General features: G+C 38.6%; 1 protein-coding gene across 1 annotated transcript; it reads left to right on the top strand.

The window, feature by feature from the left end:
• Window positions 1-358: 358 nt before the first annotated feature.
• Window positions 359-27,877, top strand: LOC141434271 (multidrug resistance protein homolog 49-like). The gene is made up of 26 exons (XM_074096668.1): window positions 359-668; window positions 1,943-1,982; window positions 3,117-3,313; window positions 7,474-7,618; window positions 12,789-12,889; window positions 13,067-13,238; window positions 13,318-13,442; window positions 15,000-15,195; window positions 15,388-15,612; window positions 15,722-15,908; window positions 16,021-16,163; window positions 16,264-16,472; window positions 16,591-16,685; window positions 17,443-17,613; window positions 17,761-17,870; window positions 17,971-18,111; window positions 18,192-18,374; window positions 18,712-18,915; window positions 20,689-20,818; window positions 23,517-23,712; window positions 24,065-24,227; window positions 24,839-25,033; window positions 25,202-25,411; window positions 25,487-25,633; window positions 26,940-27,048; window positions 27,156-27,877. Exons 1-26 carry the CDS (start codon window positions 637-639, stop codon window positions 27,242-27,244), a joined length of 3,915 nt encoding a protein of 1,304 aa, XP_073952769.1. The 5' UTR covers window positions 359-636; the 3' UTR covers window positions 27,245-27,877.

The raw sequence follows: 27,877 nt of genomic DNA, 5'->3' as shown, positions 1-27,877 counted from the left end.
CGTACAGACAGACAGACTGACAGACAGACAGCCGGACAGACATGGCGAAACTATAAGGGTTCCTAGTTGACTACGGAACCCTAAAAATAGTAGTGTGTTAAATAATAAGCGAAGAGAATAATAGAGCACAATTTAACGCATCAGGCAACGTTCACTGCGAAGAAAATTGGAATAGTTTATGTAGAACTATGCAAATCTGTAGAAAATTAAAACACAGCGCTTTAATCTAAGATAAGAAAACTGCGACTATTAAAAAAAACGATTGTAGAATACTGCATTGTAGACTAGTTTATTATTTACCAGTTATGTATTTCTGTTCATTTATTATTGCCAGGAATTTCCTAGAAAATGTAATTTCATATTGTTTGATTAATGTTGTTTTATCTCTTTTATTGTACCCATTATTATTAAATGACACTCTTGTATCTCCCATGATATGTGTGAAGTGTTTATTAATGTGTGAGAGTATAAATGATGCGGTATGAGGTACTCGTACTTAAACGTCAGTGGAAATTATTAATGTGCTAGTTAGAATCGGTGCTGGGCGCACGCGTGATCTAAGCGCCGGCGCAGCTCAATCTAATGTGAGGTTTCAAGAGGTGGCTACGAGAACTGGTGAAACAAGACGTTTAAAATATGGGATTCAAAAAAGACAAGGAAGATAAAACGTAAGTTGAACTTGATTTATGCCTAGCCGAAGTGAATATTTGAAATTTTTGAGCCAAACGCGAATTTAATTCATTTATGAAATTTAAGTGGTCCTTATTTTAAAAGATAATTTCGCACTCCTTAATTAAGTGCGCATCTAATTTAATTTGGAGTTAATCAAAGTGCGTGATCATACCTTGTAGAAACGTGGGTACGTATCATTATACATAAATTTATAATGCATAGGTACGGCTAAAATTCTTTAATTTTCTATTAATAATCTTAAATTTAAAAACAAATGAGATTATTTTAGATTCAAACTCAACATCATAGGCCACGTTAGTTAGTAGTCAAGGCGAGAAGCGCTTGAAGCACTCGAAATAGGAGCTCCGCGAAATGGATCTCTGTTGACTCTTTGTCTTATGTAGCTATTCGGTTCTTACTATAAAGGAGTGATTTTGTGATTAATGATTCTTATGACCAGCTACGTGACATAGTTGAGCTCCTATTTTGCGTAGTTAAGGATCTTTACACCTTAACGTATATTAACTGACCTATATTATTGAGTACGAGAATATATTATTGAGAAAGAGAATAAAAACATCGACGTTTCAATTGTGTGCATTTCGAACACTATATTAAATGTACTTTACATTCTGGATTATAATTTTTATTCCTTGTAACTATTTTTTGTTCTAGTTTACCATACATACATAATTTGAATTTATGTTCCTAGGTGTTATAAATTGATAACGATTTTGATTGACGTCCTATATTATAATATGCAACTGTATAAACCAGTACAGCCAAAAGATAGCCGTAGCCCTTAAAATACTGAGCCCGAGCCCCTCGTAACGTACCTATTTACATATTTTTGCTTAGCTATAAGTTAATAATTAAAGAAAATTATGGCGTACTGTTAGCTTAATAACACCTATATAAGGTTTTTTTTTTTAATATCTGACCTTTGAAACATGCATTATTTTACCTATTATTAAAATTGTGTTTTGCTCTTGTGCTACCATTTTCAATATTTCCAATGCCATACATAATGCGTGTTAAGTTAAGCCGCGAAGAATTCAGTCTGAGTATGAGCCTTCTCTTGCTATCTTTTGCTACGTTCGCTCGTTCCGTTCCGTAAATTTACAAATCGTCCTCGGGATTTTTATACTGATGCTATACCACTGTGATGAAACCCAGTTATTAAGTCTGTGACGTTTGTGACGTTTGTAACGATAGTAGTATTCTATTTAAAGGTTAATATGCAAATATTCACCACAAGCTCCTTTTCCAGAAAAGCTGAACTACCAGAGAGTGTCGCATATTTCCGAATTGTGAGTATATGGAAATAAAATAATCTATCTTCTTCTATACATATCTATTACCTACATATAAATAAAGCTGAAGAGAGTCGAAAGTCTGTACATGGAAGGTATCCGAAAAATGTTGGCTTGGGATATAATACTATCGATAGTATCGCGTCAAAAAGTCGATGCTATCGATTGATGAAAAATAATTGATACTATTGCTAAAGATCAAGAGTATCGATCGATACTATCGATACCTACTATCAATAGTTTCGCTCTATCGATAGTTGAACATTAGCAAAACTATCAAAAGTATCGATACTATTGATCTTTGGCAATAGTAAGTATCGACTTATTTGACGCGATACTGTCGATACTATCGATAGAATTGACCAAGTTCAATAGTATCGCCTTATTTTCACTATCAAAAATGCGTTCCGGAAAAAAATGAATCTTTTACGACAGTCTAGAAACACACAAGGCTACAAGGGACACGGTTTCAGGAGTCTGAGGAAGACCGCGGCGAGAGACACAGTGGCGTTCTAGCCTGGTTGGCCGCTTCGCTTTCGGCTGAAACGGCAAACCAGCGCGAGCAGCTTGTATTTATACATATATCGCTAATTTACATAAATACGAGTATTAGCAGTGGCGTGACCCTGTAAGCAATCGATTCCCACCGACTTGGCTTTTTGACCCACTCGCCCACATCCGCCCTTTCTACACTCTCCTCTTTGTAGTATTTCTCGCTTCGGCTTGCACCGAAAATTGTATCGCATCGCCACTGATATATATCAGTATCTTTATTTACAACGAGCTTTGCGGAAAAGGAAAACATCGTGAGGAAACCTGCACAAACCTGCGAAGTGATTCAATGGTGCGTGCGAAGTTCCCAATCCGCACTGGGCCCGCGTGGCAACTATGGCCCAAGCCTTCTTGCTCTGAGAGGAGACCTGTGGCCAGCAGTGGGACGTATATAGGCTGGGATGATGATGATGATGATCTTTATATATAATAATAAACACGACTTGGGCAAACATTGGATTTCTTATAATGCAAGTGCTTACTCCTACTGAAATTCGAACAACTAAGCTAGCTAGCCCATCCAGGGATTTTGTCGTTTAACTTAACATGTTAGCTGATTCCTACTTACTATGTGCACAGTATAGGTACGCAACATGTCTGGAGATCACTGCGACGCTGTGCGGCATGCTCTTCGGACTGCTGAGCGGCGGCGGCGTCTGCTACAATCTCATCCAGTTCGGCGAACTGAGTACCTCCTTCGTGGAACGCACCACGCAACAAGACCGCCTGTCCAGTTACCTGCCACTTACCGCCCTCTTCGGAGGAGGACGGAGACTGTAAGCAAAATAAACTGAACGCGTGAAAAAAACGCTCACATCTCGTTCATTTTGTCGCAATAAGATGGTTGAAGACTTGCTATACCAATTTACTCATGGATAATTTATATCTCATGGATATCTCATAGATAGTTACAAGTATAATACGAGCAACATCTAGTAAATATACGTAGTTAATTATACTAGCTAATCTGGTGAAATACATACCGGCGGAATCGAGCAAGCGAAGCGATATCGATGAGGCGGAGTTGATCTGACAAGTTGGGTTAGGTTAAAAATGGTTAAAGGTTGTCGGCCATTTTTGGCATTGGTTTGGTTTTTCTTAAGTATTTATAACTAGACTAGCTTTTGCCCGCGGCTTCGCTCGCGTTAATTTTGTGGTAACTGTACGGAATAGATATGATTCTTTAGATCGATTAAAAAAACACTAATAGAAAGCTCTTTTCTAACATTGGCTACCTACTTTTCCTCCGGAAAATTCAAAATTTCCTCGAGATAGAAATCTTTCACTAATAGAAAGCTACACAGTTTTTGTTTGACATAATAATCTACTTTTATCCCGAGTATTTGTTAAGTTCCCGCGGGACATGAATAACTGTTTTGATCTATTTTAACATTCTTAATTGTCAATAAAAGACATTGTAGTTGTGGCTTTCTATTATTGAAAGAGTTTTGAAAATCTGCCCCGAAGAGAAGTAGTTTATATCAATCAGAGATAGTGTAGCTTTATATTTGTAAAAGAAATAATATTTAAATCAGCTCAGTAATTTCTGAGATTACCTACAATAAACAAAGAAAAAAACAAAATTTAGATATTTCCTATCCCACGGACTTTTCTAATAATCTTTCCTTAGTGCACCCCCGTAATACTTAGGTAGGTACATGAATGCCAAATTTCAGGTACTAAAAATGGCTTTGTTTGTATGATGTCAAAGTTGAAAATTGACTGAAGGAACGCCCATCTGTCAAGTGTTAACTCGAATTAATCAAACTGTACGGTGACTTTCGAAATATTCCAATTTTAAAGAGTAGGTATTTGCATTGCATCAAGCTTTTTTATGTCAGTTCAACCTTTTTTTGAATAAAATCGAATTGAGTTGTCAAACATATTATGACAAAATAAAATGTACCTAGGTCCTATGTCCTTTAGGGGTTGAATTTCAATAACATACGAAACAATGCAAGATTTGAAGTAGGTAGATTGGACCAAGGAATCACGTTGTCCCATACAAACTTCGCCCCCGTTTTTCACCCCCTTAGGAGTAGAATTTCGGAAAATCCTTTCTTATCGAATGCCTACGTCATACAAAGAACACGCCCTCCAAGTTTCAGGTCTCTATACGATTAGCGGTTTAGGCTGTGCGTTGATCTGTCAGTCAGTCTCTCAGGACAAAGCATTTTACATATAAAGATATCGAGATTAATAGCTAAACGTATACATCAATAAACTGCCAACACACTAATAAAAGCCGTAGCAATTAGCCGTATTCGTAGCAAAAGGAAAACAAAAAAATCATAACAATAGATTCAATGGACTGAAAGAATATAGCCCATAGATAGCATGTACAGTCAAGGGCAAAGATATCGACACAGCCAAAGTTGCAAAAATATGTATACACAGCCTTAATTTTAAGTGCATAAAGTCTTGTATACATATTTTTGTAACTTTGGCCATGTCGATATTATCTTTGCCCTTGATTGTATACTCGTAGATAAGGAAGACTATAAATCCACTCCTGCTGGTTCGTGCTGAGGCACCAACTTCAAACTGGTAGAAAATTATTTTAGTACTTTTTTTGTGATCGGTTAAATTCTTCTTCTCTCGCTTTTTAGTGTAGGTAACTAATCTAAGTTAAGTACATAGCTTAATGTCAACTTCTCGTCACCTTTTACAAAAGATTGATTTTTTCCAATTCAAAGACGTACCTAAAATACTTGGTGTGGTGTCCACCAACCTACACGTGGAGTTAATTGCGGTTGTAAAGATAACTACTGTCACGAAACGACGTCATGCTTGCTTGTAATGCAATCAATTAAATGTAGAGGATTGGAACTCGTGTAACTTAAAACTTCACGCGAATTTCTTATTTTTTACGGTCTCCAAGTAGCCTGGTCATTCTACAGTTTTTTTGGAAATAATTCGATATAAGGATAATTTTTGTATACAGCTTTTACGTGTAATTTTAATAACCTATATTTTTGAATCCACCAAAATATGGTTCCGGAAGATGGTAAAAAAAAAATTACCCTAAAATAGGTGTTTTTTTTTAGCAAAAATGTTATCAGTAAATTTACTGTCAAAATATGTTTGAATGATTCAGTTTTTAGACTCGCAAGCTGAATCCACCAATATATCTAACTAACAGTAAATTAAAAATAAAACACATATTATCAAGTTGGAAAAATTTATTTTAAAATCGATAATACGTCTATAACATATCTCTCAAGGCACCTTAACCTAAACCGTAAGTATACTGTATACTTACCTTTAATGCCACTATCGTAATTTTTTTTAGTATGAACTTTATCAAAGAACATAAATAAAAAGAGTAAATTATGAAGTAAGTAAGGTTATAGCAATTTCGCCTGATTTTTACAGAAACAGATTATTTTTATAAAATTTTAATATGTTTTTATTGTTACGAGAGGTTAGAATTAAACTTAGAGTGAAGCAAGCGGGTCAAACTCTGATGAGCTAGACTTTTATGAATCACCAAGCTGCCACCACTGCCCATGAGTACCAACTACTTAAGGAGAATCACTAGTCCGTTGCCGGCCTTTTAAGAAAGTAAGCTCTTTTCCTGAAAGCCTCGATGTCGTAGTTGTCCGGAAACAATGCTGATAGATGTACACCTAGTTTAAAGGATAGCGCGGTGTATAACACATAATAATTAGGTACGCCAGCAAACTTGTAGAGTGATTTTGTCGTCTACTTCATGGTGTGAAGCTTCAGTAAATACGAGTAGGTCTTTCTAAAATATTGCAGATCTGCGAAACCAGTTTTTCGATTCGTGGATTCGTTTGTGAAATATTAACGATTAAAGAACACTATTTTGTCAGTTTAGATCTAATAAACTTAATATTGAATATTTTTATGTGTAATTTTGTATTTGTATACATGGTGTAACATTTAAATCGGTCAGTATGTGAGGTCTGAAACTTCTTCTTGGGAAGTTCTTAGGAACCATGTCATCAATTTTAGTAACAAGAAAAACTGAGTTCATAAATTTAAACAAAAACTTCTTCTCAGCTGGAGAGTCGAAACCGAATGTTATGAAAAGTATTAAAGAATATGCAATACAATGCATTTTGTTCATTCTATGAACGCTGTTTTTCTTGTAACTAAATTCGATGACATGGTTCCTAAAAACAGATCTTCGGATGTCTTATAGTTTCATACTTTCGCATACCTACTATGTAAATATGTTACACCTTGTATAGGTCTGAAAACAATAAGTCTTACTAATTTGTCATACATAATTCAAGTATTGGAGTTGTCGGCTGTTATTAAATAGATAGGTAGGTAAAAATAAATTTATAAATATTTAGACCTTGTTCACGTGCAGTGAACATACCACATTTGCACCACAATTTGGGACAAGAAACTGCACAAATCGCATCTAGCACGGGCAAAGTGCTAAAACTAGATTTCGTTAAGTTACAAAAAACATATTAAAAGACGAGTATATTTACGTACTCACACATAATTAGAATTTAATATAAAAACCTTGTAAATTTGTAAATAAAGTCTCTTTGAGATTGGAAGTCGACGTTGTATCATTTACCAGGTTTCCATCACCGTGCCATAAGACACCTTCAGCCTTAATTAGTTGCATGGAGTCTGTGTAACTAGCAGTGATTATCCCACTACCCCTATCCGTCTGTAACCCGTAGGTCTCATGGTGCATACATCCCGACTTTATTATGTTTATTTATATGTATTGAATCTATGGTAGGGTTAGGGAATTAGGGCTTTACGGTTGTTTAGGGCAGTACGTCTTAGGGTTTATAGATTTGGTAGGTTTACAGCCGTCTCCATAGATTATTCTAGTAAATTCCCTACAGACCTTGAAGATCATACGAATGATCCAAATCTCATAAATTTGACTTAATAAACACTTTATTTAATGAGTGTAAATAAATAACTGCTTAATTTCCAGTGTAAATGCATCCCATGAAGAAAATATGGAGGCGCTGATCGAAGACGCCAAGTCCATGTGCGCAGGAATGTTCATCAGTATAGCAATATCATTATTGTTTTGTGTCATCTCCGTCGGGTGCATCAATTGGAGCGCACTAAGACAGGTAGGCTGTGTATCTACTTGTACCTACTACTTATTGAAAAAAAAATACCCTTTTCATTTCTCATGCTCGTGAACTTCATATTTGGGCCAATCAACTATTTTATCGACACTTTGGGCATCTCATGCGATACCAAAATTGTCTCTGGCGTTACCAAAAAATCGTACTTCCAAAAAGATATTTCACGGTTTAATAGCTTAAACTTACTTAGGATGGCATGTATTCATGTACGCCATCTATTAAATTACAAAAAAAAACATGTTTACTTACAAAAATCTGCAATTGTTTGAAAAATGTCGCGGACAGATTAGATTAGTGTCGGTAAAAAAGTTGATTGGCCCATTTATACTGGATCTAGGTGACATAAAATGACTTTTTCACCTCAGCAGCTCAAACAAGCAGGTTTTGCTATGAAAAATCAGTGAGCAAAATCGCATTTTGCTCACTCCGTGAGACAAAGTAGCTTTTTAATTATTTTTTTTTAATGCTAAGGACAGTGCTGGGTCCACTCACTGAATGCCAAATATTTGAACTTGACTGATCTGTCACTTTCACTTCAATATGAAAAAAGCGACAGGTGGGATCAAATCGATACTAAGTTCGATTTTCAAATTCTGTAGGCCTAAAAAAGAAACAAACACAATACACAATAACCGCAAAATTACAAAACGTCTGTTATATTAAGTAGGTATATAGAGCATTATTAGAGGGATTTAGTATAGCACCTAATGCTCGAAGCTTGTACGGTGTTTTTCTCAAATATAAACTACAAAGATACATTAGCAAACAAAACGAGCATAAATGAACGAATATCCCCCTCAATTTTACTTTTTCTTAGTTTTTTTTTAATTTTTAATTTATCAAGAAACATTATACCAACCTAATTAAAAAATACTGCGTTGACCTTTAGCATTAAAAATATGTCAATAATGAATTAAGGACAAATTAAAGAAGAAAAACACGAGATGAAATTTAAAAAAAACATAGTGAATTGTATGACAGCGAAATATTTCCGAAATGTTACAATTTTCCCACTCTTTTAATAAAGTATGCAACCTCGTTGCACGAAAGCCGCTGCTCTTGTTTTTTTTATAAATTCGTTCCGTATACTGCCTATCTCTTAAAGTTGAATCAAATATTTGTCAAATTGAATGAATTTGAAAGTAATCTATTTGTATTCATGTTTCAAACAATAGAAATCCTAATAAAATCATATTTAAAGGTTTATTTTTATACTGGATACTTTTTCGTTCCATATTCAAAACCTGTCTACTTACCGGAGACTTTTGATCGTTGTCTGGCCTTCTTAAATGACTTTTTAAAGATGTAATGGCGACTGTATGAATCATTTTCGAGAAAAAGTTTTAAATATGATTAAGTAAGTAATTACTATATTTATTTCTTAACAATCGGATTATATTTTAAAGTTTTTGATATTTTTTGTCTTCTAAATATATGTGGTTTTATTTTAACCTTTAATTTAAATGTTCTCGCTGCTCAGGTGAAAAGTTGTATGTGTCACACGAGACCAAAGTTTTTTTGCATCTCTTGTGTTTGAATCCCTCGCTGATCTCAGGATTAACCTAGAATCACTCGCTATCGCTCGTGATTCAATTGTAGAATCCTTCGCTTACTCGGGATTCAAAATCAACACTCGCACCAAAAAACGACTTTGCTCTCTTGTTGCACAAATAACTATTTTACACCTCTCCTTCAGAAAAGTAACTTTTCCTCCCTGACGAGAGGGAGCAAAGTGCAACTTTTCTGTTCAAGGCTTTTCTAAGTATTTTATAGCAAATGCCATTTTTTGAAGTTGATAATTGTAAAGCCACGCCATTTTCTATGCTGGTTGTTCTTTAATAATATTTTGAATTTGTTTTTTTTTTCAAGTTTCTTAATGCTCGGTGTGAAAAGTTGTATGAGCAACTCGGGAGCAAAATTATTTTCATCTTGGGCGTTAGTCTTAAATCCCTCATTATTTAGTAATGTAGAATCCTCCGCTACATTCTGGATTCAATGTACGCCCTCGACTTATACTATTACTTATTCTGTGCCTCGACGTAAATAAACCATTTTGCTCCGTTGTGACACAAATAGCTATTAATGTTTTGTGCATTAAGTAAAATCTTCGTCTAAGACAAAGGCAATCAGATGTCAACAGCCACAAACAAAAAATAATCTTTTTTTTAATAATTTAAACCCATCAAAAAATTAAAACCCAGGTTCTGCTACTCAAATGGAACTACTTTAGTTCTGCAACTTTAAAAAATTACCTAATTCTATCATTATGTTTATTCATGTTTTATTTCAAACAAATTAAATGGTATTTTCAATGTACGGCATTCAAAAGCCTTAATGACATCGCCTGTCACGTAACAAAATGACGGATTTCGCAATACATTGCTTGTCCAATTCCACTTTTAACTATAATAAAAATCATAATACAAGTTATTTTCAAAAGTTGTAGAACTTTATTAGCTCAAGATGAAGAGTGGAAGCTGTGGTTTAATTTTTTGCTTCTATTACAGGGCCCACCTTGTATACTAGTATACACTATGTCACTCCGATTGTTATGACGAAACCAGTGATACCTCATATGTTAAAATCTGTCAGCCGTTTAGGCTGCACCGAGGACCAAAGAAATAGACATAAATACCCACATACAAACTTACATACATACATACATACGCTCGAAAATCATAACCTCCTTCGGGCAGTCGGGTAAAAAAAGATCGAGCTATTCAACGATACCCTACACTACACTATAGGGTTAGACGAGCATAAAAAAACGCCTGTCCCACTTTACGTCTATATGGGAGATACCCTAAAAAATATATTTCTTCAATTTTCATTACCAATTTGTCGGCATAGTTACTTGCTACATATTCGTGCAAAATTACAGCTTTCTGGCACTGATAGTCTCTGAGCAAAGCGGCGGACGGACAGACAGACATTTTGCCATTTTGGCTACAGAACCCGAAAAAGGAACCCAATCTGCAGAATGCTGGTCGTCCTTTAGGCGAAGTATGAGCCCGCAGATATTTTTTAGTAATTCTAATAATTTCTTAAAATTGTTAAGTTATCGCTGTTAATTATTTAGTGTACTGCTACGATACAATTTATAACAAACTTTACGAATTAACTCAAAGATACTTACCATGTTTTATAAATGAGTAAAGAAGATAAAGATTAGTGGATATTCTTAAACCTGTAAGTAAGTGGTTGATAGTCCATAAAGAAAGAATTACGATTAGTCATAAAGCAAATATTCCAGACAGTATTTACGTAGGTACTCTGATTATAAGTTAGTTATACATACAGGTATGAAGATAAACGTTTACTTACGTATCATACCGTACCGTAAGTATTATACATGATTAACATGATTATCTTTTATATTTCTTAAAATAAAATGCCTAATTCCACAGCTACGGCAACCGCTGCTTCACCATATCAAATAAATAACTATTTTAGTTTATTTTCCTTACCTAGGCACTCCTAACATATTATTTCCTTGGCTCTATTTAGTCACACAGTCGAAATAACGGAAGTTAATTTATTTATTTATATATTGCATACATGTAACATAAGCTCTTAAAGTTAACATGAACCCTGGTAGGGTATAGCATTTGTTGTTATAATTGTTATTATCTATTTACTATTTTAACAATCTTTTATTTTACAATATCTAATTTCTGTACCTTTATTAATTAATGAATCCTACAATTACTTAACTTAATAAAGGAACATCAAATACCACTTGAGATCAGAAACATTTTTCCCACTTGTAGCAAATAATGCGTCGTGCGCGTGCGTGACGTGAGAGGTCACTATTACATACCATGCTCCATAAATTCCGAGATCGAGTAGTAACATTTATAGATAAGGAATTTTTTTAAACTGTTTATTAAAGGATGTGCTATTTTGCTCAAATCCTAAATCTATGGGAATTCTATTGTATAATTGTATCGCTTTGTAATATGGACCGTTTGCAAAATACTTAATTTTGGTTCAGGGAGAACTAGGTCATGTTTACGTCGCATGTTATTTGAAAATTTAAAAAGGTGGATATTATTTCTGAAGAACAAGGCTACTTCCAAAATATACAAAGCGGGGAGTGTCAATAATTTAAACTTTTTAAAGTATGGTCTACAGCTATTTGGTTGGCAGATATTTGCTAAGATTCGGAGACATTTCTTTTGCATAACAAACAGTTTATGTGCATCTGTGCTGCACCCCCACACAAGCAGCCCGTAGCGCAGCCACGAGACAGCGCGCGCGTGGTACACCGACAGCGCACACGTAAGGCTGGTGTTAGTCTTGAGGACACCCAACGCGTTAATGAACTGGGACAGTTTAGATTTCGTTCTTTCTATATGGTTTTTCCAGTTTAAATGTGAGTCTAGTGTGAGTCCTAACAGGGTGCAGTGGGTTACTTCTTCGATCTTCAGTTTATTTAGGATATTGTTTAGGTCGATAGGTGGTTTCTGCCGCGGTCTGAATTGAATAATTTTTGTTTTATTTTTGTTTATTAGTAGGTTATGGTCTCTTAGCCAATGTGTAACTGTGTTATAAGTTTCTTCTATTGTTAAGTCATGGTCGTGTTTGTTGGGGAATTTAAGCAGCAGGTAAACATCATCCGCAAACATTACACACTTTTGATTTGTAATTTTTGGAAGGTCGTTTATATAGACAAGAAAGAGTACACATCCCAACACACTACCCTGAGGGATAGAACTATCTATAAGTTTAATTTCTGGTTTGACGGTTTTTATTTGTTTAGACTGACTGTCAAGATGTTCAATTTCAACATACTGTTTACGGTTTGCTAAATATGACTTCATCCAGTTTAGTGAGTTGCCACGAACTCCAATCGCATTTAGTTTCTGTATTAAGATAGAATGAGACACTCGGTCGTATTCTTTTGACATGTCTAACAGTAGTCCCACTGCACTTTCCTTATCTCTCAAAGAATTTAGTATTTCCTGCACATATGTAAAAGCTGCGAGAGTGGTGGAGTGCTTTTTACGAAAACCGTAGTTACCAGTATGTAGATAAATATTAATCGAATCAACTTCTAAATTCACCAAAATTTCGTAATCAGTTAGCGTATTATTTATATTGAAGCACTCTAGTAATAGATCACTGTATTACATCCAATTTTTTTTTTCAGATAACTCGAATTCGAAAAAAATTCCTCAGAGCCGTGTTAGGTCAAGATATGGAATGGTTCGACACAGATTCGGAATTCAACCTTGCTTCTAAAATGTCCGAGTGAGTAGCATCTTACAAATATTAGTAAATAAAATACTATTATTGTTTAATGTTTACTTATTTTTAAACAGCTCTAAAATCATAGCTTACATAGCATAGCTCAATTTCATAGCTTACTTGTTTATACCTTTTAAAGTAAAAAAATGTCATTAATTGTTTTTTAATAATCTTTTCTAGGAATATGATGAAGATAAAAGAAGGAATGGGTGATAAGTTAGCGGTCGTCTGCAATTTATTAGGAACGGCTATTATTTGTATTTGTCAATCGTTTCCTCTTGGTTGGGAGCTCACACTGGCATGCATGACCGTATTACCGTTTTCTTTGGTATCGTCTATTTATTTGTCGGAGGTATGTTTGTAATTTAAATTCAAGCTTTTAAGACAGTACCTATGAGACTAAATTATGAATTAGTGACGTCCTATTTCAGTACCAATCCAAGTCGTCAGTGCGTGAATTGATGTCGTACAGCCAAGCGGGGAAGCATGCTGAAGAAGTTTTCAAATCTGTCAAAACTATAGTTGCATTTGCTGGTGAAGACAAAGAGATAGAAAGGTATATCACACTTGTTACAATTTCAACATAGCCAATTTTCATTCTTTTGCTCTTAACTAAAAGACTGATGATGATGATATACTTAATTATTTTAAGGGGCTGTTTCACCATCCATTGACTAGCGTTAACCGACGGTTAAATGTGATGCCATCTCCGTCTATTCGAACTAAACAAATAAAGACGGCATCAATGGATGGTGAAACAGCCCCTAAATCTTTCAACAAGAGTCTAGATAAGGTTACGTTATAATCTGGGAAAAAATTAAAGTGCCTTTGAAATATAAAGTATACACGTAGAACTAATCTCATCATTTCGCGTAAGTCTCAAGCGTATCTTTGTTTGCGAGTCCGGCTATATCCGGCATTACTCTTCATTATTGCCTTATAATGTTCTTTATTCTTTTTATTCTTATCAAGTTATTATAATTGGCACTGCTCAATTGGCATTGGCAATTATAATAACTTGATAAGAATTTATTTAGTTATTATAATTGGCATTGTTCATATTTTACCAATGTACCCTGATTCGAAAGCCATTTCGAGGGATAGGGTTTTTGAACAATTTTGTCCAATTCTGATCCAAAAATACTTAAGGGTTACGAATATATAGGCAAAAATATGTTTGACCTTAGTTTGACCTTCGTATTTTTCTTTAAGGGATGATTCCCTTTACCTGAAAAATAAATCCATAAGTATCTTTGAAGTATTTAGGTTTATCTATGGTATCTGTCACGCAACAGGGCTACTACGAAACTCGAAACTCGAAGTTCATGTCGTGCGGTCCCTCTGACACTTATATTATTTAATACGAGAGCGAGAGGGACGGTACGATACCAACTTCGAGTTTCGAGTTCCGTAGTAGCCCTGCTGGGCCGGTATTACGAAGTGCTAAATTCGAACTTCGTATCTTGCCGTCCCGCTGACGCTTATATTATTTAATACGAGTGAGAGGGACGGAACGACACCAACTTCGATTTTCGCATTTCGTAGTATCCCCGCAGGTCGCAGGTAGACATTGATGTCAATCACTTGTCACATACATGTTTGACATTAGCCAAAGAGTAGGTATTGACATAAAAAACAGAATGTACAGGTTTCTGCCTAATGAGTAATTAATTACTTAATTAATATGAGTAAATTCCGTTCAGCCGTTCTCATGTAATGCGCGGTCAAATAAACGACCAACAGATAAACAGAAAAATAGATAAACAGACAGACAAATATTCTAAAACTGTTGGAACGTATTCTGTTATCGATCCCAAATATCCCCTTTTTTCGGATATCTTCCATGTACAAGCTTTCAACACTCTTCAGCTTTATAGAAGATCTATAGATTAAGACTTAGAACTTATACTTAATTCATGCAAAATAAAGAAAATTTAATAGAACACTAATTTTTGATAATTTTTGATCAAGTTCTTTCTCATGAAAATGTAGAGTTTGGTTTATTTGTAGTGTAATTATCTGAAATTTGAAACTTCAATTATTTAAAAGTAAGTAATGGTAAAAAGCGAAAGCAACTGTTATGATGATATCTGATTGATGCTTTCTTTTTCAGATACAAGAGGTTGTTGGAGCCAGCGGAGCGGTACGGACGGCGGCGCGGGCTGTTCACGGGGCTCGGCACCGGCTTCAACTGGGTGCTCACGTACTCGCTCAATGCCATCGGCCTCACCTACGGCACCCGGCTTGTGCTCCAGGACTTAGCCAAGGCTCCCGAAGAACAGCGATATGTCGTGGGAAAAATATTCAGCGTAAGAGCTCATCCGTTATTCATTTTCAAATTTATAACTATTATTTCGTAAGTAAGCCAAAATGGTTCTTTCACATATCTTGATCTTTTAAAGTAATGTAAAGTAACCCTAATCACATAGCCATGTACTCGAACAGACTCTCCCTATGTATTTACTTAAATATTGGTATGGTATATTTCTTATTTGTCTCAGATCATGTTTGGCATGTACATGGCGACTCAATCTATTACTTTTATCGTGCCACACGCGGAAGCGTTCGCCGCGGCTCGCGGAGCCGCCGCGGGAGTCTTTACGCTCTTGGAAAGAAAACCGAAAATAGACTGTCTGAACCCCGCCGGTATAAAACCGCGACGATTTGCCGGCGATATAATCCTAGACAATGTCCACTTCAGTTACCCTTCACGACCTGATGTCAAAGTGAGTACACTGCCTTTCCACCGTTCTGAGCAATGTAGCCAGTACCAATTTTTTAGCTGTTACTTTCCAAATAATTGTTCCTGTTAAATTTTATTTCTTTTATACTTAGATTTTAAAAGGTTTCTCTCTTCACGTGAAACCCGGTGAAAATGTGGCTTTGGTTGGATCTTCTGGATGCGGAAAATCAACAATACTTCAACTACTGCAGAGATTATATGATCCACACTCCGGTTCAGTCAAAATTGATGGTCATGATCTAAAATCTTTGAATGTAGGGTACTTGAGATCATCACTGGGTTAGTTATTTCAAAATACCTATCTGTTTATTCCTATTTTTTTTCCTATAATTTCCATATAATACCCGAAAATTGATAATTATGTATTTTTTACCTCTTTTGAATGTTTTAGGAGTGGTAGGCCAAGAGCCGGTACTGTTCCGTGGGACTATTCGTGAAAATATTGCAATTGGTTACCCTGGAGCATCTGATGAGGAAATAAAAAAAGTTGCGGCTATGGCTTATGCACATGACTTTATATCACGTTTACCTAACGTAAGTGCAATAACACTCAAACTAGTTACGAATATTTCTGTCATGCTCGATTTTTACTTTGATTCTACCTTGCTGCTTAATTCAGTGTTTGTATTTGTAGGGTTATGAGACGGTTATTGGTGAACGTGGTGCATCGCTCTCGGGCGGGCAGAAGCAACGTATCGCTATCGCACGATCGCTGCTGCGTGAGCCGGGGATCTTACTGTTGGATGAAGCCACGTCAGCCCTCGACCCTCAGTCAGAACGGAAAGTACAAATCGCTTTAGATAGCGCTAGCAAAGGCAGAACTACTCTAACGGTGTCCCATAGGTTAGTCTAATAAGAAAAACATCTGTGTTGACATCAATAAAAGGACTTTTAATTCAAATATATTTGCGTCTATTTTGTTCTATAACATATAAACTTAAAGGCGTTCGTTTTATTTCAGATTATCAACAATCATAAACGCAGACCGTATCATTTGCATGGACCAAGGCTCCATTATTGAGGCGGGTACTCACGATGAGCTTATGAAAGCTAAAGGTCAGTTGTTTTGTTGTTGATAAACAAAGTAAAACTCTTATATAACTTCCTAGCCTTTATCCCCCACTTCGTCAGCGCGAAATACGTATTGTTAAGCCGCGGTACTTTGCCGCATGTGAAAAGGTAACAAACAGACAGGTAAGAGTAATTTTTACGTTTAAAATATTAGTATCGTTAAGACTAGGAAACAGGAAACATTGCAACATTGTCAAAAACTGTCAAACTTTTACCCACTAAGGTACATACATAATAAAAAATAACCACGAGCCAACCATTAATCGAAATAACAACAAATGCCATTATATTTTAATTAGCTGAGTGGAGATAGGGGCTATGTCATAAATTTCAGGCTAAATGAAATCGTGACATGCATTGACTTACTTATAACATACATTAGTGCAAGGTTATGGCCACGGTTCAGCCCGTGAAAGAATAAAAAACGGCTATTTGCTCGTCTCTTACTCGTTACTTAGATACGTAATTAGTAGTGATTGTTTTTCATTTAAATTCGTTATTTGCTACTAAAATATTCATTTAGCTGGGAGAGTAGGGGCCCTCAATAATAATCTAAGTATACGCACGCGCGCTCGCACACACGCACACACACACACACGCACGCGCACACACACACACACACACACACACACACACACACACACACACACACACACACACACACACACACACACACACACACACTCGTATATATATATCTGACAAGTATCTAGTTCTTGTAAATGCAAATGGATGCTTTCAGGATTTTATCATAAGCTGGTGACAGCTGGTAAGGACGTTAAGGAAGTGGATTTGTTTGACACTTTACCCGAGGAGACAGAGGAAGCCCCCGAGGAACAAGCAAAAATAACTCGTAATGACGTCATGAGGCGGTCCACTAAGAGAATAATCAGACAATATTCCAGCAGAAAAGGTAATTATATTCATTGCTTAATCCAAAAAAAACGTCCCACAACAAGGAATCTCACTCAATCTCACTATTTATCTGCAGCATTATCGCAGAAAGTAAATTAGTTTTGCGGTTGTGGCTTGATAAGTTTTAAATTTTCGTTTATTATAGGATCACACGATTGGATGACACCTCGCAGTTCCATTTGTTCCGTCGTTTCAACTGGCATTAGAAGTTTCGCACGTCACTACGATGAAGAAGATGACAATAAAAATGATGAGGTCACTTTTCAATGTTCACTTTGCGCTTAGCTTAAATAGCTTGTTAAATAGCTTGAATAACTTAGCTTGTAGTCGTTATTTAATTGGTCTTTTATCATAGGAGGTAAAGCCTGTAAGTGATTGGGACCTCCTGAAGCTGAATGGCAAAGAATGGCCGCTCCTTACGATCGGAGCCATTGCTGCGACAGTTCAAGGGGCTTGCTTCCCCGTTTTCGCTGTACTGTTCGGATTAACAAGCGCGGTAAGACATTATTTTACACTTAATGTCAAAATTAAATTAAATTAAATTTTGTCTCATAAAAGATCCGCTTATTTTTTCAGATATTTGGCTATAAAGATAACGTTCGCATTATTTATTTAGCTGATTTATACTCGGGAATGTTCGTGATTGTCGCGGCCGTTGCAGGAATCGCGATGTGTCTGCAAAGCGTCACTTTTACTAACGCAGGCTTAAGAATGACTTCACGACTACGACATCGGTACTTTGCTAGCTTGGTCAAACAGGTTAGTGAAAAATACTTTCGCAAAATGGTGTCCAAAATATGATGCTGTAGATACACAATGTCAACTGAGTAGCTGTGTGGCTGCATTTGCATATAAGTACTTAATTAAAATAGATAAAAATATAATATTTCACAAAAGGGTTTTCTCTGCCTCAAATATTCGGCAACTATTTAATATATCTATCCTGTGCAAAAATAAGTAACCCATGTTCGGCCGATTTTTTCTAACGTTACAAGAGCGCAAGTGCCACCTCAATGCTACTCGTAGTTAGCGATGTATAATTTCGGCATATGTTAAAAAATACTTGCCTAATCGTAATCGAGCCCTCATGTCCCAGGAAATAGGTTACTTCGACCGGGAGAGCAACACTGTGGGTGCGATCTGCGCGCGGCTGAGCGGCGACGCGGCCGAGGTACAGGGCGCCACGGGGCTGCGCATCGGCCTCATCCTGCAGGGCGTTAGCTCGGTCTTTATCGGCTTCATACTGGCTATCTGCTACGACTGGAAACTGACTCTAGTTGGGACCGCGTTCTTACCAATCGTGAGTATTGCTTTTGCAAATATAGAACGACAGCGAGATACCGTTTGTTGAATATGTAGGGGCCGTCCATACTTAAATTACGTTTCTCTTTTCGGGGGATGGGGGTTTGATAATTTGATTGGTTCCTTCTTCGCTGGATTCCAAGTGCGTCTAATAAATAAGAGTGAAATTGATTTGACGTAAAATATTATGGATGGTTCGGTGCCTATATAAACATCTATTGACATTTTGTAATGACCTGTCATGTCCAAAGATAGAAAAATGATAACAATTCAAATCAATAGACATCAACCCTTTGCGTGAACCGTACAAGACAGGATAAGCATAAATGCGGTTTACTTAGCGAATATTGATCATGATCGAGAGGTTTTTACAGTTTTTACACTCTTCTGGCGTAGTCCCGATCTCATGGAAGTCTGCTCTGGTACACCCGATCCCTAAAAAAGGAGACCACTCAAATCCATCTACCTATAGGCCAATAGCCATGACCTCCCTGTTCTCGAAGATAATGGAGTCCGTTATCAACGATCAGCTCCTTCGGTACCTAGAGGATCACCAATTGCTGAGTGACCGACAATACGGTTTCCGTAGCGGCCGCTCAGCTGGTGATCTTCTGGTTTACCTGACACATCGTTGGGCACAGGCGATTGAGACAAAGGGTGAAGCATTGGCTGTTAGCTTAGATGTAGCGAAGGCCTTTGATCGGGTTTGGCACAAAGCACTCCTCTCAAAACTTCCGTGTTTGGGCTTCCCGAGAAATAATGCGGAAGTACGGTTGATGCCTCTTACAACGGCCGTGCCAATATTCCTCGGGAAAACGTCATAGAGTGCCGAAATAAACTTGTGTCTGAAATTGAGACTTCCCTAAAAGAAGTTTCAGAATGGGGTCGACTTAATTTAGTCCGTTTTAACCCCACAATGACACAGGTTAGTGCGTTTGCCGCAAAAAAAGTCTGCGTTTGTCGCATCACCTCTTTTCGAGAGCACTTCCCTAGCTACCACAGCCAGTATCGGAATCCTTAGGTATTGACATCTCGAGTGAAGTCAAGTGCTGCGGCCATTTAGAGGGTAAGGCTAAATTAGCCTCAAAGAAGCTCGGTGTGCTCAACAGATCGAGAGAGTATTTTACTTCGGCCCACCGCCTCCAGCTGAATAAGGCGCAGGTTCGGCCACATATGGAATACTGATATCATCTGTGGGCAGGGGCTCCCCAGTACCAGCTTCTCCCTCTGGACGGCATACAACGGAGATCTGATCTGATCGACTTGACTCTTTGGCGCTGCGTAGAGATGTAGCTTCACTGTGCATCCTCTATCGCATGTACAACGGGAAGTGCTCCGAGGAGTTATTCGGATTGATCCCTGCCGCATCCTTTCGCCAACGACTTACACGACAACACTTCCATCCTCACCATTTAGATGGTTGGCGGTCCTCAACTGTGCGTTTTTCCAGAAATTTCCTGCCTCGCACAGCAAAACTCTGGAATGAACTATCACCTGCGGTATTCCCGGACCGATATATGACTTTCAAGCTTTCAAGAAAAGAGCGTACTCCTACCTTAAAGGCCGGCAACGCCCTTGGGACTCTTTTGGTGTTGCAGGTGTCCATGGGCGACGGTAATCGCTTACCATCAGGCGATCCGTCTGCTTGTTTGCCCCTATACCATAAAAAAAGGTTTAGTTAATCTAATAAATTCTTCCTCCTGCCGTTTTGAATTTTGCATTCCCGTCATACAGGTTATTAAGATTTTCATGCATTTTTTTTATTAAATAGATGGTGGGCAGTATCTGGTTCGAAGGCATAGTATCGCAGAAAGCGCAGCAAGACGAGCGCGATGCAATGGAATCCGCCACTTCCATCGCCACCGAAGCCGTAGTCAGCATCAGAACTGTCCAGAGTTTAGGTATGAGACGTTTAGAAATCTATTAGAAACAAATTACACGTCAACTATTTTGATTCAATTTGTCATCTTTTGACCCATTGAGGTTTTTTTACCTTACCTATCCTAGCAAGTTACGAGAGAGATATTATCAACACTCGTAACTGGTAGGCACAGAGGGCCTACTCCGAATTTGGTAAATCGAAGTTCGTATCGTATCGTCCCTCTCAATCTCGTATTAAATAGTATAAGTGTCAGAGGGATGGAACGAGTCGAACTTCGATTTTCGAATTTCGTAGTAGCCCCTGTAGCTGTTGTGTGAGAGTGAAATAATTAAAGATAAATATGTGAAATTGTTGCCACGTTCATATACTTCTTGCATCAAAATGGTGATAATTATGAAAAAAGTCAAGAAGAGTGCTAACCCTTCATAATAATAATTTTCAATAATCCTAGTTACAAACTACAACTTTTTATTTTAAATCAAGTCTGCCAAACGAAACGAGACCATCTAGGCATATTATAGAAAATGCCACTAACATAGCTACAGCAAAACCGTCATTAACTAAGATTTCTAATCGCGGGGAACACCCAACCAAATACTCCGAAATATTTTATTATTTATTTTGCTAATTCCGATTTTCAAAACTCCGATTTTCACAATTCCTAAGACATATAATTACGATTACTTTAAAACACGAAGTTTATTTTTCCGAATTTCAAAATATCGTTTTTTAATATCCGTTTTTTATAACTCCAAAGAATAAAAAAACACGAAAGTTATTGGCCCGAAGTACAGTACTCCGATTATCAATTTTCCGAAATGTCATCGCTAATCCGGAAATATGACACTCGGCAAAATAAACTTCGTGGTTTTAATAGTCGGAATCTTGAATTTCGAATCTCAAAAAAAGTAAATTGACCTGCATAGGTTAGGTTAGAATTGAGTCACGCGCCTTAACTGCGCGGTATAGGAGCTCCGCGAAGCGAAGCTCCGTCGACCTTGTGTCACATTGCTGAAAATGAATAACAGTTACTACCGTTTTAGGCCAATCTAACCTACATAGGTTACGTTAATAAGTCGGGATTTATTATTGATCGGTGTAATGATATTCGGAATTTTGAAAATCGGCATTTTAGTTATCGGAATTAGTATTTTCGACATTTTGGATTATTATTGAGTCGGACTTCCTATTGCTCGGTGTATTAAATTTCGAAATTTTGAAAATCGTAATTTTAAATCTTAGATATTCTTAAGTTTCGGATTTTTGAAGAATCGGAATAGTCATATTAGGAGATTTAAACCATTTCGGAATTTAGTTTTTCGTATTTATGTACCTAGCGCACCCCAATCGCGAATTGACAGTCAGGCCGAGTTATCTTGACTTCAACCTTGACTTTGATATCACCTCCTAATTTGAACCTCGACATATAAGTCGGCTTCCCCTTATATATTATCATCATTGTTATAACTCCCTAAAATATAATCAAAAACTTATTCGGCTGGCAACATACCTACGACATTAAGGGTACAATATCTAAGTAGTATCTTTTTGTTCTTACTGATCCCAACATATATTTGTAAACAGTTAGGGCCCGGCCACATGTCCACGTTGCGGCGTCGTCAACGTAAAACGGCGCGGCGCCCGACGCGGCACGGTGCCGCGCGGTGCACGTTATACGGCGTCGTGAACGTACAACGGCGCGGTGGCCTATGCGGCACGGTGCCGCGCCGTGCACGTTAGACGGCGTTGTCAACGTAAAACGGAGCGGCGCGGCGCACGGCGCGATACGGTGCCGCGTCGTGGAGATATACGGCACGTCGCCACCTATTAAAATGCATTTTTTCAAGGTCTTATTTAGTTTCACCTGTCCCGTTGTCTGTTTGTCTGTCGGTCTGTCTGTAGTAAAATCTTGCAATTTAAATTTGACCAACTGCCAGTAGTCGGATTGACTTGAAATTTGGCATACTTATGTAAATTGTGTGACAATACAATAATCTGGTAGTGACATCCTGGTAGTCCAGCCAGGATCGTCTCCGCAGGATGGAACTCTTCAACGGTTAATGGCATCGACTTTAAATTTGGTATACAAATGTAGTTTGGGTTGACATGTAGCCGGGCCCTTACGGTTAAGCTTTACAGGTGGTAGGACCTTGTCCAAAGTCCGCCGGGATTGCTACCACCATCTTGCTCGCTAATCCTGCCGTGAAGCAGTAGTGCTTGCACTGTTGTGTTTCGGCGTGGAGAGTAAGACAGCCGGTGAAATTACTGGCACGTGAGGTATCCCATCTTAGGCCTCTAGGTTGGCAACGCGTCTGCAATACCCCCCGTGTTGCAGATGTTTATGGGCAGTGGTGATCTCTTACCATCAGGAGACCCACTGAATCGTTTTCCATCCAGTCGAAAAAAAAAGCTTCGAATAAATAAATAAAACAACTATAGTTGTCTATGCCAATTACCTATCTCATTTACCAAGTCTCGCATAGCTTCAGTGCAGATTACTTGATATTTATTGTGTAACAGATCTGATACTCTCGTTTGACAAACACTGTATCCACACTATCCACCTACCGCCGACCCACCGCCAGTGCAAGTTGCATTCATAGACTCAGTAGGTACGTCTCAAGAATAGCGGCGGGAAGTACTCTGTGGTATTGAGTCAGAGCACTGGCTCTGATAGATGCACAACCTAACGCTCAAATCTCTTCGTATCCTTTCAGGTGTTGAGCTGAACTTTATGACAAAGTTCGAGGATTCCCTGAAGACATCATGCGCTGCCATCACAAAGAAGACCAGATGGCGCGGGCTGGTACTGGGGCTGGGAGTATACGTGCCCTTCATCGCATTCGTCAGCTGCACCGTCTACGGCGCCACGCTGGTCGCTAACGACGGACTCCCATATTCCACCGTATTTTTGTAAAAAGCAATTTTTTAACTTTTTCCAAATTCGATTAGAACTATAATCCATTTAGTTCAGACAATTAATTAACCATGAAATTCATACAGTGAATTTGTTAGTAATTCAAAAACTGTGTCAAATGATACTCATAAAATTAAACTCTGTATAATTTCTGCTCTGTAAATGTGCTAGGGCACAGAGGGCAATAAGACTTCAGTGTGCGTGCTCCAATCAAATCAAGAGTAAGAATTTCATCGGTCAACCTCTTAATGGAGTTTTATTGAATTAAATAAGTTTACTATCTTAAAATAATATGCCTCTAACTAATGAATACCACTTTTTGTTACCTTTGCATGTCTTCCATTCCAGGGTGACCGAGTCGGTAATGTACGGCGCCTACATGTTGGGACAGGCGCTGGTATATGCGCCCAGTTTCAACGCAGCCAAGGACTGCGGAGCGCGTATCCTGTCTGTCATCAATCGACAGCCCTGCGTCATCACCGAGCCTGGAGTCAAGGACACACCGCAATGGGTAAGCTTAAATAACCTACCCATAAAAAAATCATTTTTAATACAAGCTTTTTTTTGCTGACTGTATTTTTTGTTGACTGTACTTGCATTGTCACGCAAACTACACTTGCATACCAAACTTTAAGTCGATGCTATTAACCGTTGAAAAGTTCCGTCCTCCGGAGACGATCTTGGCTGGACTACCAGGATGTCACTACTAGATTATTGTATTGTCACGCGATTTACATAAGTATTCCAAATTTCAAGTCAATCTGACTACTGGAAGTTGGTCAAATTTAACTTACAAGACACAGACAGACAGACTGATAGACAGACAACGGGACAAGTGAAACTAAATAAAAGCATGTAAAAATGCAGTTTCGGATAGTCATATAACCTACCCAATGTATCAACTGTTCTAAAACCGACTTTACCTAAGAATTTTCGCAGGTTAGGTATACTCGTAAATCGGTAGTCACGAGTTGAGCAAAAGCATTAATTATTTATCTCATGTCTGGCTCGTCAGGGGAAGTGAAACCGATACCTACCTTCTAATGCAGAGCAAGGTCCATCTGCCAGGCAAATTAGTAAGTATGACTGCAACGTTTTATAACTTACTTATTTTATTTTCAGTCCGCAACTGGTAACTTCGGCCTCAAGGAGGTCGAGTTTAGTTACCCAACTCGTAAACACCAGATGGTCCTTCGCGGTATAGACCTGAAAGTGGAGGCGGGCAAGACGGTGGCGCTGGTGGGTGCTTCGGGCTGCGGCAAGTCCACCGTGCTGCAGCTGCTGCAGCGGTTCTATGACCCGGACTCTGGCAACATTGTAAGGATCATCGAAACTTATAAATCACAAACAATCACATCACATCACAAAGACGCAAACTTGACAACAGCTGTTTTCTTTCTTTAAGTAATTATCTCCTTTGATGAGCTACGTTACGACTATGTACACTATCATTGATTGATATATACTTTACTTACTACTTATCAGGAATTAGATGGGCGAGATATCCGAAGAAGGCTGACGCTGCCGCGGCTACGTAAACAGCTAGGCGTGGTGCAGCAAGAACCTGTTTTGTTTGACCGCACGCTCGGCGAGAACATCGCGTACGGAGACAACGGTCGCCGCATCTCAATGGCTGAAGTCGTTGCTGTAGCTAAAGCTGCCAACATTCACAACTTCATTGTATCTCTGCCTCAGGTTAGTACAGCTAAACATAATGTACGCAATAATAATTATAATTTGTTACCCATATGATCTTTTAAATGTTTCTAGGGTTACGATACGAACCTGGGCTCGAGCGGGGCGCAGCTGTCGGGCGGTCAGAAGCAGCGCGTGTGCATCGCGCGCGCGCTCATCCGCTCGCCGCGGCTGCTGCTGCTGGACGAAGCCACCTCCGCGCTCGACGCCAACAGCGAGCGGGTAAACAATAGTATATCGTCAGGGCTACGACACGAACCTGGGCTCGAGCGGCGCGCAGCTGTCGGGCGGTCAGAAGCAGCGCGTGTGAATCGCGCGCGCGCTCATCCGCTCGCCGCGGCTGCTGCTGCTGGACGAAGCCACCTCCGCGCTCGACGCCAACAGCGAGCGGGTAAACAATAGTATATCGTCAGGGCTGCGACACGAACCTGGGCTCGAGCGGCGCGCAGCTGTCGGGCGATCAGAAGCAGCGCGTGTGAATCGCGCGCGCGCTCATCCGCTCGCCGCGGCTGCTGCTGCTGGACGAAGCCACCTCCGCGCTCGACGCCAACAGCGAGCGGGTAAACAATAGTATATCGTCAGGGCTGCGACACGAACCTGGGCTCGAGCGGCGCGCAGCTGTCGGGCGGTCAGAAGCAGCGCGTGTGCATCGCGCGCGCGCTCATCCGCTCGCCGCGGCTGCTGCTGCTGGACGAAGCCACCTCCGCGCTCGACGCCAACAGCGAGCGGGTAAACAATAGTATATCGTCAGGGCTACGACACGAACCTGGGCTCGAGCGGCGCGCAGCTGGCGGCCGGTCGGAAGCGAGTGTGGCGATGATTTTCCGAAAATCGAATTTTACTGCAAGTGATTTTTCCATTCGCAAAATTTCTCAATCTGTATTTTTCTGTTAGTTTTTTCTGGAGGGTTGATTTTCTGAAAATCGAATTTTATTGCAAGCGATTTTTCCATTAGCAAAATTTCCCAATCTAATCTTTTCCTGATGGTCTTTTTTTCCGAAATTAGATTTTTTTCAGAAGCTATTTTTCCATTAGCAAAATTTCTCAATCTAATATTTTCCTGATAGTCTTTTTTTTCCGAAAGTATATTTTTTCAGAAGCTATTTTTCGATTCGCTAAATTTCCCAATCTCGAGTTTTCCCTTGCGTTTTATTTTACTTCAATACCTAGGTGAAGCTCATTAGAGCCACCCGGCACCCGACCAGCACGGCCTCGACTTTCGGCGTAAACTGTTGTCGACAGGTGTTTCACGGGTGAACGCCGCGTTGACAACAGACCTCACGTGCCCAACGAACGAGTGAACGACACGTAGTCAACGAGTGGACGTCGCGTGGTCCATGAATTTCCGAGTAGTCCATTATGAAATGAGGGTGGGGAGCACTGCGAAATTCGATTTTCGGAAAATCATCGCCACACTCCGCGCTCGACGCCAACAGCGAGTGGGTAAACAATAGTATATCGTCAGGGCTACGAGACGTCCCTAAGCTCAAGTGGCACGCAACTAATATTCTAAATTTTGTCTTTATAGGCGGTAACCGAAGCATTGGAAAAAGCTGCAAAGGGACGTACGTGTATCACAATCGCCCACCGACTCTCAACTATCAAAGACGCTGATGTCATCTGCGTAGTGGATAAAGGTATAATAATGACCATGGTTGATCTCACTTACCTACCACTCACCTAAATCTTGTCAAATGTGATTCAAAAAATATAATTACAAACAAAATGCTTTTTTTCTGTTCAGGTAAAATAATTGAAAAGGGCACACACCAAGAGCTGCTCAGCATGAAAGGTTTCTACTATCGCATGGGAAAAGGACAACAACTTGCGTAAAACAGCATCGATTTTGAACTGTGAAGACTTCTTTTAGTAATATTTTGAGAGATGTTTAAGTTACCAGACTAAGTAGGGTTAGAGACAGACCTTTTTTGTCAAATTCCATAACCTGGAGTCTCTTTTACATGTAAAGTAAGGCCAAATATCACACCAAACTTACTTACTTAGGAAACTAGTTAAACCATATGGTTTAACTAGTTTCCTAAGTAATTCAATTCATTTAAATCTCCAACATCGAAAGTAGCATGCTATCGACATGACATAGAATTTTATTCACTAATTGTTTTTTTTTTTCTTATTTACCGGTAGAAATAATCTGATTCAGATTCTTCTCTCATCTCTAGCACGTTGTTTGCATATCAGTCATTTGAATCAATGATGGGATACTTGTGGTTTATAAACTTGAATTGGAATTGCAATGGAATTTGTATGCTTTTTGAGTACCTATATAGTTAGTCACAAAAATGGAGACAGTCCTTAATAAAAATATTGTAAGTAATAGGGGCTTATGTCCAACAGTGGACGTTCTACGGCTGAGATGATGATGATGATGATGAAGTAAATATCTATCACTGGTTAGCCTACACCTATATGAGATTAAATAAATATTGTGATACTTGTAATTTCGAA

Source organism: Choristoneura fumiferana, chromosome Z (assembly GCF_025370935.1).
Source record: "Choristoneura fumiferana chromosome Z, NRCan_CFum_1, whole genome shotgun sequence".
NCBI classification, from domain to species: Eukaryota; Metazoa; Arthropoda; class Insecta; order Lepidoptera; family Tortricidae; genus Choristoneura; species Choristoneura fumiferana.
This window is presented reverse-complemented; position numbering and strand designations above follow the sequence as displayed.

Coding starts and splice junctions, on each gene's coding strand:
- LOC141434271 (XM_074096668.1), top strand. CDS start 637: ATGGGATTCAAAAAAGACAAGGAAGATAAAAC. Junction 669..1,942: donor AAAGACAAGGAAGATAAAAC/GTAAGTTGAACT, acceptor CTCCTTTTCCAG/AAAAGCTGAACTACCAGAGA. Junction 13,443..14,999: donor GAAGACAAAGAGATAGAAAG/GTATATCACACT, acceptor TTTCTTTTTCAG/ATACAAGAGGTTGTTGGAGC.